The sequence below is a fragment of the Lynx canadensis genome, chromosome D1, assembly GCF_007474595.2.
Source record: "Lynx canadensis isolate LIC74 chromosome D1, mLynCan4.pri.v2, whole genome shotgun sequence".
NCBI lineage: Eukaryota > Metazoa > Chordata > Mammalia > Carnivora > Felidae > Lynx > Lynx canadensis.
The window spans coordinates 102,818,132-102,833,303 of record NC_044312.2 but is presented as its reverse complement, the minus strand read 5'-3'; the positions used below and the strand labels follow the sequence as shown (position 1 = coordinate 102,833,303).

General features: G+C 51.9%; 1 protein-coding gene across 16 annotated transcripts in view; it reads left to right on the top strand.

The window, feature by feature from the left end:
* Window positions 1-3,521: 3,521 nt before the first annotated feature.
* Window positions 3,522-15,172, top strand: part of SLC43A1 (solute carrier family 43 member 1) — a 33,446-nt gene continuing 21,795 nt past the window's right edge. For 2 of the 16 annotated variants that reach the window (XR_003972148.1, XM_030330988.1), the window contains exons 1-2: window positions 4,446-4,519; window positions 5,167-5,333. Coding sequence is in view for 9 of the 16 variants with exons in the window: in XM_030330988.1 (XP_030186848.1) it covers window positions 5,180-5,333 (154 nt within the window). In the remaining 7 variants the exon portion in view is untranslated. Of the gene's footprint in view, window positions 3,844-4,424; window positions 4,520-4,545; window positions 4,623-4,840; window positions 5,028-5,166; window positions 5,334-6,478; window positions 6,615-6,765; window positions 7,887-9,024; window positions 13,269-15,172 lie in introns of those variants that run through there. The other 14 variants (XM_030330980.1, XM_030330979.1, XM_030330978.1 and 11 more) reach the window with 14 other exon arrangements.

The following is a 15,172-nucleotide window of genomic DNA, read 5'->3' as shown; positions in this document are numbered from 1 at the left end:
TATTCTTTAAGTAATCTCTACACCCAATGGGGCTCGAACTTAAAATCTCAAGATCAAGAGTCCCATGCTCCACCAACTGAGCCAGCCAGGCGCCCTTTTTATTTTAAGATTAAAAAAATTTTGTTTCCATTTTTTTTTTTTTAACGTTCATTCATTTTTGAGAGACAGAGAGCACGAGTGGGGGAGGAGCAGAGAGAGAGGGAGACAAAGAATCCGAAGCAGGCTCCAGGCTCCGGGCTGTCAACACAGAGCCCGATGCGGGGCTCGAACTCACGAACCGCGAGCTCATGACTTGAACCGAAGTCGGATGCTTAACCGACTGAGCCACCCAGGCGCCTCCCAAAAGTTTTTAAAGTAATCTTAAAAATAAGTTATTTTAAAGCGTAACATTCGGTGGAGCCCAGTACACTGACAAAGTTGTACAACCGTCTCTACTATCTAATTGCACATTTTCATTGCCCCAAGAAGACTCATACTCGTTAGCAATCACTTCCCACCTTTCTCTCCCCCAGCTCCTGGCAACCACACGAATCTACTTCTGTCTCAGTGGTTCTGCCTAATCTGGGCATTTCATATAAGTGCAGTCATACAGTATGTGGCCTTCTCTCACCCAGCATGCTTACAAGGTTCTTCCCTGTGGTAGCAGCACCAACTGGTACTTCATTCCTTGTGACCGAATACGACCACATTGCATATTAGTATACACACATTTTGTTTTATCCTTCAATTGACGGGCCACTGAGTTGTTTGCACTTTCTGGCGATCCTGAATGATGCTGTTATGAACATTTGTGTCCAGATTTCTGTGTCTGTGGATGTTCTCGGTTCTCTCGGGTATATTCCTAAAAGTGGAGTTGCTGGTCACGTGGTAACTCCATGTTAACGATGCCAGAAGCTGCCAAACTGTTTTTCCAAAGCAGCTGCACCATTTTATTTACATTCCTCGTGCAAAAGTTTATAATAACTACTTATTAGAAGAAATCATGTCTTACATACTGAACTGGATACTGTCATTTCCAGCACTTACCGGACTAGGAGAGGGGGGCTCAGGAGCATGCGTGCCTTGGGCAAAATTGCTCAGCTCGTCTGCTGCAAAGCCAGGATCAGGACCCCAGCCTGTGTGCCTCCGAAGCTGGTACTCTGGTCCGCTCAGCTGTGAAGCAGGCTGCAGCTGGCAGCCAGCAGGAGAGCCCATGTGACATGGGTAGTGTCAGGGAAACGGAGTCTAGGAAGGGATTCCTTTTGGGGGACAGGAAGGGGGCTGATAAATCCTATCAATTCTGATATGGAAGTGTGTCTTAGATCTGTTCCCTTCTATTTAAAAAAAAAAAATCTAAACTATTAGAGTCGCTTTAAGACCTCTCAACTGTTCTAGGTTCTCTCTCCTTTCCAGTATATCCTCCATTCATTAGGCACACAAACTCGACCACATCTAATCGCCATCCTTAAAGAAAAGAAAAGAAAAGAAGACAAGAAAATGCAATCCCGGAGTTCCTGTCGCCCATCTCACGACACTGAAAGTCCTTGGCCTCACAGAGGTCATTCCAGACTGACCCCAGCTTACTTTTTCAGCTTCATTTCCCACCCACCCCCCTTTCGTTTATCCAGCACATTTAACCAGGGGCTCGTTTACCTGCCGGGTGCTGGGATAGGTGGCAGGCACATACCTACCACGTGGCACCTGCCCTCAAGAAATTTATAGCTTGTGGGGGGAGGAGGCAGACAGCTACACCAATGAGTCTAGGTCAGTGTGAGGGCTTCAGCGGAGGTTAGACTAGTGTTTTGGGGGGATACATGGGCAGGGCCCCCTGCGCCGCCCCCCCCCCCCCCGGCTGAGCAGACCAGACGGCTTCCAGAAAAGGGTAAAACGTGAGGTGAGTTGTGAAGGATGAGTACGTTGGAAATGAAGAAGGGAATCTGTCATGCCCACAAGAAGGAGAAGCAGGTGCAAAGGCAAGGAGGTATGAAACCAGCTGGCCTCACACTTCCCTCCACAGGTGCTTGCTGAGTTCCTCTTAGGTGCAGGTGCTGTTCTAGGTGCTGGGGATACAGCAGTGAGCACAGCCGGCCAGGCCCTCCCCCTCTCGGAGCTGAGAGTCCATGAGGGGAAAACATGGACCGGTGTCAGGGATCAAGAAGGGCAAGCTTTAAAGTCGTGGGGGCCCATGGACCCCTAACGCCCACAGAAGAGGTCCATAAAGCCCTGAAATTTGAATGTGTGTATGTGTCCCTGGTCACACATGCATTTTCACAGGGAGTGCGCTCAAAACATTGCATATTGCATTCTCAAAGGGATCTGTGACTGTCTCAGGTTAGAACCCTTATTCTAGGCTAAGCTAAGGTGTTTGACCTTGATCGGGAAGTTCTGCAAGTCACTAATGAATTTTAAAAGGTGAAACCATCAGAGCCTGCCACCCCGCTCCTGCCAGAGAGAACTCCTTGTGCCCTTTTCACTGCTAAGCCTTTGCTCTTGCTGTTGCTGTTGCTTCTGGCCTAGAGGGATGGAAAGGGCCACACTTAAAAGCCCGAAGATCTGACTTCACATCTTGCCTCCACCTACCTTGTTCCAGCCGCCAGCCTTCTCCCAACCCCTGTGGGGTTGAAATGAGACCATGATGTTTTGAGGGTTTAATGGTTTTTGTTTGGAAAGCGCCCAGAGTTTAGTAGCCACTCAGCAGATGTGAGTTCCCTCTCTTGGCTTGGTGGCTTGGCCATTAAGGGATCCCCTGGTCTTGAGGTCTTCGTGGCCAGTCGCTCACATGGCTCCGGAGCTTTGTGGATATCACCACTACCACTCTCAACACGCTGTACTAAGTTCACATCAGTATTGACTGGCCTTTGCTTCACCTCATTAACCCACACCTCCCCTCTATTTCACAGATGAGGAAACTGAGGCCCAGGGAGGTGGAGAGATTTTCCAGGAATCAGTAAGTGTCTGGAAGCATCCTATTCCCAGGTCTTCTGAAATAATAATAGCGATAGCAGTAACAACAATCAACACTTGTTGCACGTACCCCACGCTGAGCGCCGGGCTCAGCATTTGACTTGCATCATAACCCTTAACTCTGTCGTCCTTCACCGCCCCCCCCGCCCCCCTTATCCTAATTTACAAAGAAGGAAACCGAGGCTCAGGGAGTTTAAACAACTTGCCCAAGTTAAGCCAGGCCAGTCACTTTCAAAGTCCAGATGCAGACCTCCAGCTGACTAACTCTAAGGAAACCCATGTCATTCTGCTTCTCAGAAAACACTACTCCCAACTGCACAGTTCAAAACCCCACCCAAGCCGGCCCTGCATCGGGGCCAGTCGGCTCCAGCTGAGTCGTTCTCTGTTTTGACCAAGGATACAGAGGGCGCTGCCCAATTCGTCTGGGGGGCCCGAGGGAGAGGGAGGGGGTGGGGGTGGGAATTCTTTGTGCTGGGGCGTGTGCTGCGGGGGAGTATCTGGGGACCAGAGGGCGAGTCACGTGCGCGTGAAACTAGACCTAGGGGGAGGGGAAGGGAAGGGAGCCCCCGCCCCCACCTCGGGGCGCAGCCCGGGACGGGTGTAAATACAAGTATTAACTCCGTGGATCCGCTCCGCCTATGCCCCGTCTCGCGGATCGGGGGTGCCCGGCGGGTTCCCCGCTCCCCGACTTCTTCCGAGGGGGCAGAGGAGGCAAGAACACCAGACTGCGGCGCTGAGTCCCCGAGGCGGCCCGGCCCCGGCGCGCAGAGAAGTCCGATAGCCCGTGCGGTTCGCAGCTGGGCCCGCGCGACCACGGCCGCAGAGCGTGGACGCGCCGCGAAGGCGCTGCGCTCCCGGAGGCGTCCGCGGCCGCGGGAGGCGCGCTCCCCCCCACCAGAGGTGAGCGGCGGGTGTGGTTAGGGGGTCCCCGGCTGCGGGTCCGCCGAGAGCCCCACGGGCCGGCTCCCACCGACACTCCCAGGCTCCCCAAGAAAAAACCCGCTCCCTCCCCCGAGCCCGTGGGGTCTCCCGCGGCTCGCTGTCGCGTCTCTCCAAGCGCGTCCCTCCCTCCCTTTCCTCCGGCCCCTCGGGTACTCCTCTTCCTCTCGGCCCCCTCGGCTGCACTTCCTCAGTTTGGAGCAACACTCTTGTCGGAGTTTGAACCGACCTGCGGGCGCGCCGGAACCCAGAGCCCCATTTCACAGATGAGGGTACTGAGGCCCCGGGAGCCGCGGCTGGTGCCTTCCGCCCCTCCCTCGCGCCCTTCCCCCCTTTGCCCTTCCCCGTCCCTCTGCTCTCCGCGGCATCCGTCTCCCCCCTGCCGCTCCCCACCCCCGCGCCGCCCGTGTCCCGTCTCCTCCCACGGTGGTGGCGGCGGCCGCGGCCGCGGCGGGGGGAGCTCGGGCTCCTTCCCTCCCTCTGGTAAACACACCCGCCCGCCGCCCGCCCTCGGGGAGCTCGGCCCTTATAAAGTCTGCGGCCGCGGGACTTCCTGCCGGAGCGCGAGCACCCTTCCCCGACCCGAGAGCGCGGGCTGGCTCGGATGCGCGCCGCGTGGTGGCCCGCGCCCTGCCGAGTGAGTGAGGGGCGCCGGGCCCGCCGGAGGGCCCGCCCCGGGTCTCCTTCCACGTGGCAGCTGTCTGCCTGGATCGAGGGACGCTGGGGACACCGGGCGCCTGGTGCGGAGAGGCGGAGGGCGGAGGGCCAGCGGGGGCCGGGCCCCAGAGGAGAGGAGTGGTCTTACTGGGGCAGCAGGAATGGGGGGGGGGTGTCTCAGGCTAGTCCCAGACTTCCCCTTCCTCCTCCTGCTTGCTTCTGGGGGTCCTTCCTGGCGCGGGCGGCCGGATGCTGGCCAGCAGTGGCTTCAGAGCGCGCCCTGCCCCTTGCTGACCTTTGGGGACTTGGGGAAGTGCGGGTTTGGGCCCGGGGAGCCGCGCTCTGAGCGTTCTGGCCTGGCTGGAAGAGCCCGGCAGCGCGCCAGGAATCTGTTGCGCTCAGACAGGACCTTCCTTGTTTCCGATAGTGGCCCGGCGGGAGCGCAGCGCCGCGTGAGCCCCTGGCACTGCCAGTGCGCCCAGAGCCAGGTCGGAGGCACCCGCCGGGAAGCCCAGGGCCCTGGGACCTTCGCGGGCAGGCTCGAGGGGTCTCAGGAGCCACCGGGATGCGAGACCCTTCCCCGGGGCCGCCGGGGGTCCGTTTGCTCAGCGCGGTGTTCCTGTGCAGGCTCGCGGCCAGCATGGCCCCCACGCTGCAGCAGGCGTACCGGAGGCGCTGGTGGATGGCGTGCACCGCGATGCTGGAGAACCTCTTCTTCTCTGCCGTGCTCCTCGGTTGGGGCTCCCTGCTGATCATGCTCCAGAAGGAGGGCTTCTACTCCATCCTGTGCTCAGGTACGCCCGAGGAAGGGCACGTCGGGCTGGGGCAGGGCAGCAGAAGGGGAAGGTGGAAGCTGGAAAAGAACGCGAGGCTGAGCGGTCGGGACGCGGGGCTGCCTAAGACAAGCACTGCGCAGGCGTTGGGACAGCCCCACTTCTTGACCAATTCAAACTTCTTCTAGAGAGTGGGTGGGTTTGCCCCCTCCACCTCGTGTATCTAATCTAGGCTTCGCTGAATGCCAGGCATCGTGCTGGGTAGTCAGACCCTTTGGCAGCTTCAGGTCTAGATCAAGATGGAGACCCCTAGAAGGAGAACAGGCACCCAGCTGGGTGAGGCATGTTTTACCAGGACTCCTATAAGGCTAAGTAAGACAAAGGAGAGCCTACAAAGTGCACTTGAATGTTAACAGGCCGGTGCCCCTCCTTTTCCAAGACTTTGAGCCCGGGGTCTTCACATCACCATCTGCACAAAGTCTAGAAGCCTCATTTCCTCCAGGCCAGGCACTGTGGAGGGACCCTGCTTTCCATTTCAATTCCTTTGGCTTCCCTTGTGGTGTCTAATGAGGAGGTAGGAATTCTAATGCTCCTGAGGGGAGGGGAGGAGTCCAGGTCCCCTCTGAATTGTTTTCCCTGGCAACTGGAGAGGACCTGCCCTTTGTCATGTAATGGTCTTGATTCCTGCACTGCTCCTTCCGGCCTTCTCCACCCGTTTGTTTGTTTTTTAAATCAACTTTATTGAAAATTAATTTACAACACATTAAAACAATTTTTTTCTAAAAAAATTTTTTTTCTAACGTTTTATTTTATCTTTTTTTTTTTTTTTCAACGTTTATTTATTTTTGGGACAGAGAGAGACAGAGCATGAACGGGGGAGGGGCAGAGAGAGAGGGAGACACAGAATCGGAAACAGGCTCCAGGCTCTGAGCCATCAGCCCAGAGCCCGACTCGGGGCTCGAACTCACGGACCGCGAGATCGTGACCTGGCTGAAGTCGGACGCTTAACCGACTGCGCCACCCAGGCGCCCCAAACGTTTTATTTTATCTTTTGAGAGAGAGAGAGACAGAGCAAGAGCAGGGGAGGGGCAGAGAGAGAGGGAGACACAGAATCTGAAGCAGGCTCCAGGCTGTGAGCTGTCAGCACAGAGCCCGATGTGGAACTTGAACCCATGAACTCGAGATCATGACCTGAGCCGAAGTCGGCCGCTCAACCGACTGAACCGCCCAGGCGCCCCTACGTCACACATTTTGATCAGGCTTGACAAATGTGTACCCCGGGAACCATCACCACCATAATCGGTATTTAGAATATTTCCATCACCCCCAGACTCCTGCTTCCCTTTTGTTTCCTACCCCTCTACCCGTGCTTTTTAAAAATACATGTGAGAGCTTTATTAAGATATAAGTCACATACCTTATGATTCACCCATTTAAAGTATACAATTCAATAAGTTGTGCAACCGTCAACATAATCAATTTTAGAACATTTCCTTTACCCCAAAAAGTAACCCTGTACCCATTAGCAGAATCCTAGGTTTATGTGGGACAAAAATAGATTTTTTTTTTTTTTTTTTTTTTTTTGGAAAAGCACTTGTTACCTTTTAGTAGACCTCCCTCCGTGGGGCTTCAAGCTGCCAGGACACAGCCATTCCTACCCCTTGATCTTCTCTTCAGCTCTTCTGTTGAAGAATTTGGCCTTCACAATGACAGGCTGCTTGGGGGAGCCCTCTCCTGTCCAATACTTTGTAATAGCCTGATGGTACCACATCACTGATAGGAGCTGTTCTGTATATTTTAAATAAATGGTGTCTTCTAATATGTGGGCTTTCGTTATAGGCTTTTTTCACTTAGCATGATGTTTTCAGGGTTGTAGTGTAATAGGTCGACTTATAAGATATCAGAAAGCTTACTGTATATAAGTCTGGCTTAAACTCACCTTTCATGAATAATTGAGATAAAAGCTTATGCAGTTCCCTATTAGGGTTATCGGAAATTACTAACCACCCTATCTCGCTTCCGTAACTTCGCCTGCTTGCTAAGTAGATAACTTAGGTTGCAAAACGCTCCCCACCCCTTCTACCAAGATCTGGCCTAGGCAAGACCAACATGTAGAAAGTCATGAACTCACTGTCCCACGGTATCTTAGGTGTCTAACTATGATTGGTGATTTTAAACCCTCTTAGAACAAAGAACTTTAAATTGATAGGTTCCCGCCAAAACTAACGGTCTGTGTGTCACAATGTAATTGGCTACCGTGAAATGCTGTAAATTGTAATTGGTTAACTAAATAATGACGTACTCTGACTTGCTAAAATCCATGTAAGCTCACTGCTACCTTTGTGTGGGGCCATTCTCTGCACTTTTCTCCTTAAGATCAGGAGATCAGGTTTGGCCCAGCCGTGAATAAAATCTTGCCTCGCTTCTATTCGGCGTCTGGTGTTTCATTTGGAGGTCCCACCGAGATTCTATGACCGCCCGAAATTCGGAGGCTGAAGCGGAACAGCTAGGGGAGAGCTCCCGAGAGACGTTCCTCGGCCCCGGCCTTCCGTTCTCAGACCTGGCTTAAGCAAGGTACGCGAGGCGGCACCTATTTTCTATTTTCTGTTCTCTGTTTTCTGTTACTGGACAGATCTGATTCTAGGAGGGAAGGCTGGACGCAGCTTAACTTCCCCCTAGCTGGTATCTGGTGGAGACGTCCCCAGCACCATCTGGGTCTCCGGACCGTCTGGGTCTCCGGACCCTCTGGGTCTTCGGACCCTCTGGGTCGGGCTTGATCACCCCAACCATTTGTTCTACGTTCAGTGCTCTGTGTGCCCTGTTAAACGTTTCCTGTTAACCTATCATTATCTCTGGTGTGACCCACTGTTTAACCTCCGCCATGGGTCAGTCTTCGTCCACACCTTGCCCCCCCCCCCCCCCCCCCTTAAATGGATCCTAAATAACTTCTCTGGTTTCAGAAAAAGAGGAAAGAACTATGGCTTTAACCTAAAGCCATCGTGGCTGCGGACATATTGCCAACTGGACTGGCCAACATTCTCTGGGGTTGACTGGCCCCCTGCAGAGGGCTCCTATAATCTTAACCTTGCTTATGCTGTCCGCATGATTTGTCATGATGTTCATCCCAACCAGGAGCCATATGTTGTGACTTGGGTCGACCTAGAAGACCCACCTTCCTGGCTGAGAGAGTGCCAGAAACAGGGCCAAAAGCTGTCATCTGGCATCTCCCTTTCCCACTCCCCTTCCTCTTCTCCTCCAAACTCCAAACCCTTGCTTCCCATCACTCAGCCTTCAAAGAGGCTTTACCCAGTGCTTCAGGAGATAACCTGAAGGAAGGGACTTGTTATCCGATCCTCAGAGACCACTTCCTTCTCCCCAGACTCCACTAGCTCCCCAGGAACCCAAAGCCGCAGGAGACCCTTTGACTAGTCCCCCACATACCAGATCAGGAGCCCTCTACAGAGGAGAACACCAGTCCTCTGATGCCCCAGTTCCCATCCTTCCTCTTAGGCAAATGGCTCTGGCTCCCGGTACAGACAGGCGGCCAACACGCCTGATGGTTGTCTACACTCCTTTCTCCACCACGGACCTCTACAACTGGAAAACTCAGAACCCGCCTTTCTCTGAAAACCCCCAGGGCCTAATTGACTTATTGAGCTCTATTTTCACCACCCACTTACCTACTTGGGAAGATTGTCACCAACTCTTGCAGGTCTTAACTGACTTCAAGGAAAGGGCCGGAGTGCCCCGGGAAGCCACGAGAGCAGTCCTCGGCCCAGATGGAATGCCTACCACAGACCTTCACAGAATCGAGCACATTTTCCATTCCGCGCCGCCCCAGTGGGACCCTAACGCAGATAACGGTAGGGAGCGTCTACTCCAGTATCGCCAGATTCTGTTACAGGGGCTTCGTGCAGCGGCACGAAAGCCCACCGATCTGACAAAAATTCATGACACGGTCCAGGGACCGAATGAATGTCCTAGAAAGGCTTTACCAGGCTTACCGCTTATACTCTCCTATTGACCCCGAGGCAATAGAGAACCAAAAAAACCATTAATATGGCTTTCGTTTCTCAGTCGGCCCCAGACCTCCACAAAAAGCTCCAAAAATTAGAAGGATTCGAAGGAAAGCTAATTTCAGAGTTGGTAGAAATAGCCCAGCAAGTTTTTCAGAGCAGGGACAGCTCTGCCGTTACGCAAGGGAAGGAAATAGGGAAAGTCCTCGTAGAGCCTGGGAAAAACCCCCGGGCAACAGCAAAGGACAGGGAAGGCCTCAACCCCGAGGCCAGAAAAGACCCTGAGCAACATTGGAAAAAAAAATCAATGTGCTTATTGTAAGAAAGAAGGACATTGGAAAGATAAATGCCCCAACAAAAAGCCTCCCATCCTGGTCGCTCAGCAACAATGACGCCACCACAGCTCCCCTCTTTCCCTGAATCTCCAGGAGCCTGTGGTTACCCTCAACGTAGAAGGGAAAGAAACCAGATTCCTGGTTGACACTGGGTCTTAAAGAACCCTTAGGACCTGTGATTAAAGAAAAGGTATACATTCCGGGAGCCACAGGACAAACGCAAGGCTACCTGCAGACTCGTGCCCGAATCACTGACCTAGCTGAAGGGACTGTTACTCATTCCTTTGTGCTCATACCTGATTGCCCATATTCCCTTCTGGGGAGAGATCTGTTGCACAAGCTTAAAGCCCAAATTTCCTTTACCGGAAATTCTATAGACTTGAACCTACCGCCACCCGCCATTCTAGTTACCTGCCCTATATCAGAGGAATATCTACTCTTAGAAAAACCAGAGCGGAAAGCGTCTCCATTAATAGAAAAGTGGAAAGAGACAATTCCTACAGTTTGGGCTGAAACCAACCCCCCTGGACTAGCCATTCAACAAGCGCCGCTAGTGATGCAGCTAGCTGCCACCGCCACCCCAGTCCGGGTGAGGCAATATCCCATCAGCCGGCAAGCGAGGGAGGGACTTGCCAAACACATCAACCGCTTGCGAGAAGCTGGGATCTTAATGCCATGCCATTCCGCCACGCCATACTCCCTTGCTTCCTGTCCCAAAACCTGGGACTTCAGAATATAGGCCGGTACAAGACCTCAGAGAAGTTAACAAAAGGGTGGAGACAATTCATCCTACAGTCCCCAACCCCTGCACTCTCCTGAGTGAACTCTCACCAAATTACTGCCTTTACTCCGTCCTGGACTGAAAGGATGCATTCTTTGCTTTGCCGATTGCAAAGGTCAGTCAGCCTATTTTTGCCTTTGAATGGACAGACCCAGATGGAACTTACAATGGACAGTTAACCTGGACTCGACTGCCCCAAGGGTTTAAAAACTCCCCCCACTCTTTGATGAGGCTCTCCGAAGGGATTTGGTCCCCTACCGGGAGAGCCACCCAGATGTTGCACTGTTGCAATATGTAGATGACTTGCTCCTAGCTGCTGACTCCTTAGAGAACTGCACAAAGGCTACAGAGGACCTGCTAAGGGAATTAGATGTCCTGGGATATAAAGTTTCCGCAAAGAAGGCGCAAATTTGCTTGCACTCTGTCATATACTTGGGCTACCAACTGCATGCAGGCAAGCGATCACTGGGGCCAGAAAGATTCCAAGCTATCCTCAACATTCCTAAACCCACAACTAAAAGGCAGATCAGGGAGTTCCTAGGAGCTGCTGGGTATTGCCGCCTCTGGATACCGGGTTTCGCTGAAATGGCAAAACCCCTGTACTCCGCCACTGGGGGTGAAGGAACTGAGATGGTCTGGGGAGAACAAGAAGACAGCGCTTTTGAGCAGATCAAGAGCGCCCTCACCCAAGCCCCAGTGCTAGCTTTACGTGGTATTACCAAACCCTTCCAACTATTTGTGCATGAGATCCGGGGAATTGCTAAAGGGGTCCTTACTCAAACTTTGGGCCCCTGGAAACGACCTGTAGCCTACTTGTCCAAGCGGCTGGACTCTGTTGCCACCGGGTGGCCCAGTTGCCTCAGAGCTGTTGCCGCCACTGGTTAAAGAAGCTTCCAAACTAACGCTTGGGCAAGACCTTCAGATCATAGGACCTCACGCAGTAGCATCCCTGCTGCACTCCCCACGAGACCAATGGATCAATGCACGAATCATCCAAGATCAGATATTGCTACTAGACCCTCCATGCATCACTTTCCTGAAGGCAGAGGCTTTAAATCCAGCCACGTTGCTGCCTGATGACGACTCAGAGGCCCCACACCACGATTGCTTGGAAACTGTGAGTACTCTTACGGGACTGAGGGGGGGACTTAAGAGATCAACCTCTGTCAAAGGTGGATTTCGAGCTGTTCTCTGATGGCAGCAGTTTTGTCAAAGATGGGATCAGATACGCAGGTGCAGCTGTAGTGACTCAGAACCAGGTTATCTGGGCCCAAGCCCTTGAGCACGACACTTCTGCCCAAAGAGCAGAGCTGATGGCTCTAGCCCAGGCCCTCAGATGGGCAAAGGGAAAAACGGTGAACATTTTCACGGATAGCAGGTATGCATTCGCCACCGCCCATGTTAATGGAGCTCTGTATAAGGAAAGAGGACCGTTAACATTAGGAGGGAAGGAAATTAAAAAAGAAATCCTGGCCCTACTGGAAGGAAGCCTTATGGCTTCCTAAAAAGGTGGCCATTATACACTGCAAGAGCCACCAAAAGGCAGACTTGCCCCGAGCGAAAGGAAACGCCTTTGCTGACGCAACGGCAAAGGCCACAGCAGAAAGAGATGTTCTCCCGATTAAAATTTTGCCTCTGCTGCCTCCACGCTTTCTCCCCACGGAACCGTTTTAGACCAAAGAGGAGCTACGCCTGATAAAAACCTTGAGGGCAGAAAGAGATGACCAGCATTGGTATCACCTCGAGGATGGACGCATCTTCATACCAGAAGCTATAGGACGGACCTGGCTCCACGCATCTAGGGGCAACCAAGTTGTCTGAACTGGCCCAAAGAGACTATTTTATTCCAAACCTTAATAAAATCGTACAAAGCCTAGGAGACTGATGCAAAGCCTGTGCTGAGACTAACCCATCTCCCAAGTTTAATTTTTCAGGACAGTGACTACGCATACAGATACCCAGAGAAATATGGGAACTTGACTTCACTGAGATGAAACATGGACCCTGTGGCTATCATTATCTCCTCGTACTAGTGGACACCTTCTCTGGATGGTTAGAGGCTTTCTCCACTAGAACAGAGTCAGCTCAGATAGTGGCTAAGAAATTACTTCAATGAATTGGTTCCCTGATTTGGCATTATTGTTGGTTTGGGGTCAGATAATGGCCCGGCTTTCATAGCCCAGATATCTAAAATGTTGGCCAAAAGCTGACAAATAAATTGGAAATTACATTGTGCCTACCGCCCCCAAAGTCCAGGGCAGGTAGAAAGAATGAATAGAACTCTAAAAGAAACCTTGACTAAATTAATTCCAGAAACTGGCGAAAACTGGGTAGGCCTCCTTCCTTTTGCCCTCCTCAGAGTACGCCGTATACCTTACGTAAGAGGCATTCCCCCCTTTGAAATCCTATTTGGAAGACCACCTCCCTTGCCTCCAAAACTGGGAGATGAACAATGGGCGGAAATCTCAAACCAACATCTCCTTAAGTCCTTGCAGGCTCTACAAAGTACATTTCCAGCCATCCGTAACCTAGTAAAAGAAAGCCGGAAGGAACCGCCCTCTGCAGTCGAACCATCAGACCAAGGACTCGGACCTGGAGATTGGATCTGGATGCAACATCACACCTCCCCAAATTGAGAGGCACGCTGGGTTGGGCCCTATCCGATCATCCTGTCCACCCCGCCCGCTGTGAAAGTTGCCGGCCGGAGCCACTGGATCCATCGCTCTCAAATTAAAGCGGCACACCCCGACCACATTCCTCTACAGTGGACTGTCAAACGGACCGAAAATCCTTTGAAGGTCCGGCTGGTAAAAGAATCCGCTGGGTAATTTTGTTCTTAATAATTTCCTTGGTCGGAGAAACATGTTCTGACCACGCCCCTGTCCAGTACCGTGGGATAGTTAGCAAAACCACTACGGGACAGGTTTTAGCAAATTCTACCTCTTACGCTTCCCCTGCCTTGACCTTTAATCTGTGTCTTCTGTTCCCCATTGAGTGGAAACAACAACCATGATATCAAGGTGCTACCGGAGTTTTGCCTTACCAGAGAACCCCAGACTGCCCAAGTTTCAAAGGAGTACAGCTTTATGCTTGTCCCTCTGATGGGCCCCCCGGCTGTCAAGGACGAGGCCAGTTTCACTGTGCCTCATGGGGTTGTGGAACCATAGCTGACTGGGTTACTGAAAAGGATCAGTTTATACGGTCTATAAGAGCAATGTCTACGACCGAGAGTCAACACCTAGTCACTATCATCATCAAAAATGGTTTAGATCCCTGGGGCGCCTGGGTGGCACAGTCGGTTAAGCGTCCAACTTCAGCCAGGTCACGATCTCGCGGTCTGTGAGTTCGAGCCCCGTGTCAGGCTCTGGGCTGATGGCTCGGAGCCTGGAGCCTGTTTCCAATTCTGTGTCTCCCTCTCTCTCTGCCCCTCCCCCGTTCATGCTCTGTCTCTCTCTGTCCCCAAAATAAATAAAAAACGTCGAAAAAAAAATTAAAAAAAAAAATGGTTTAGATCCCTGATGGAATACAGGGAAAACATGGGGATTGAGATGATACCTTTCTGGTCTTGATCCCGGCACTGAGTTCACCATTCAGAAATTTAAAGTTAGAATCACCCCTAGAGCGCCCATTGGGCCCAATCCTGTAATTAACCCTCTCCCTGACCCTGAAAAACTGCCCCCCAGGCCTCTAGCCCAGTCATCAGCTAAGTTTACGGCCCATTCGCCCACCACTGCTGCCCTTGTGTTGACTCCTCCCCCCGCTAGGAACAAACCTGAAGTAAGAGAGACCGATACCTTTAAAGTCTTGTACTATACCTTTAAGTTTTTAAATGCCACCAACCCTAACATCACTTGGGATTGTTGGCTGTGTTTGGATCCTAGGTCCCCTACTACATAGGAATAGGTGCTCCGGTCCCTTTGGGAGCGAGAGAAGACCAAGTCAGGAATTTGAGCCATGGCCAGATAGAGGGTCATTGTACCCGGGGGCAGAACCCAAGTCTCACCTTAGGAGATCTAGAAGGAACGGGGACTTGTTTCTATGCTGGAAATTAACAGATGAAACAGTCCGGGTATTTGACTTATTGTAACAGCACCATCTACTTGCCAAATAATACTCATGTGGGGGGTACCCTTTACTTCCTTGTACCGCCCTCTGGGACTTGGTTCGCTTGCTCCTTGGGTTTAACCCCTTGTTTAAACCTCCACCTTATAATCAAGAGGTCTGATTTCTGCATTCTGGTCCACCTCCTACCCCAGGTCTTCTACTTTTCAGGTGAAGGAGGAAGAGAACACCTAGGTTTCATTCCCCAGTCTCGATTTCCGAGGGAACCCATCTCTACTATTCTAGTGCCCCTCTTTGTAGGACTGGGGGTTGCAGGATCCTTTGGCGTAAGTACTGCCGCTTTCATCACAGGGAATCAGAACTTCAAATTACTAAGCAAACACAATGATCAGGATATATCAGAATTAGAAAGGAATATCGGTAAACCATCTGAATCTGTGAACTCTTTAGCTGGGGTGGTACTTCAGAGTCGGAGGGGCTTAGACCTGTTATTTTTATAACAAGGAGGGCTTTTATGGCCCTTGGGGAACAGTGCTGTTTTTATGTCAATAATTCAATAATTCAATAATTTTTATGTCAATAATTCTGACCCAGCAGAGCTTGAGTCAGGTCAGACAACGACTAGAGGAAAGAGAAAGTCAAAGACAAATTAATCAAAATTGATAT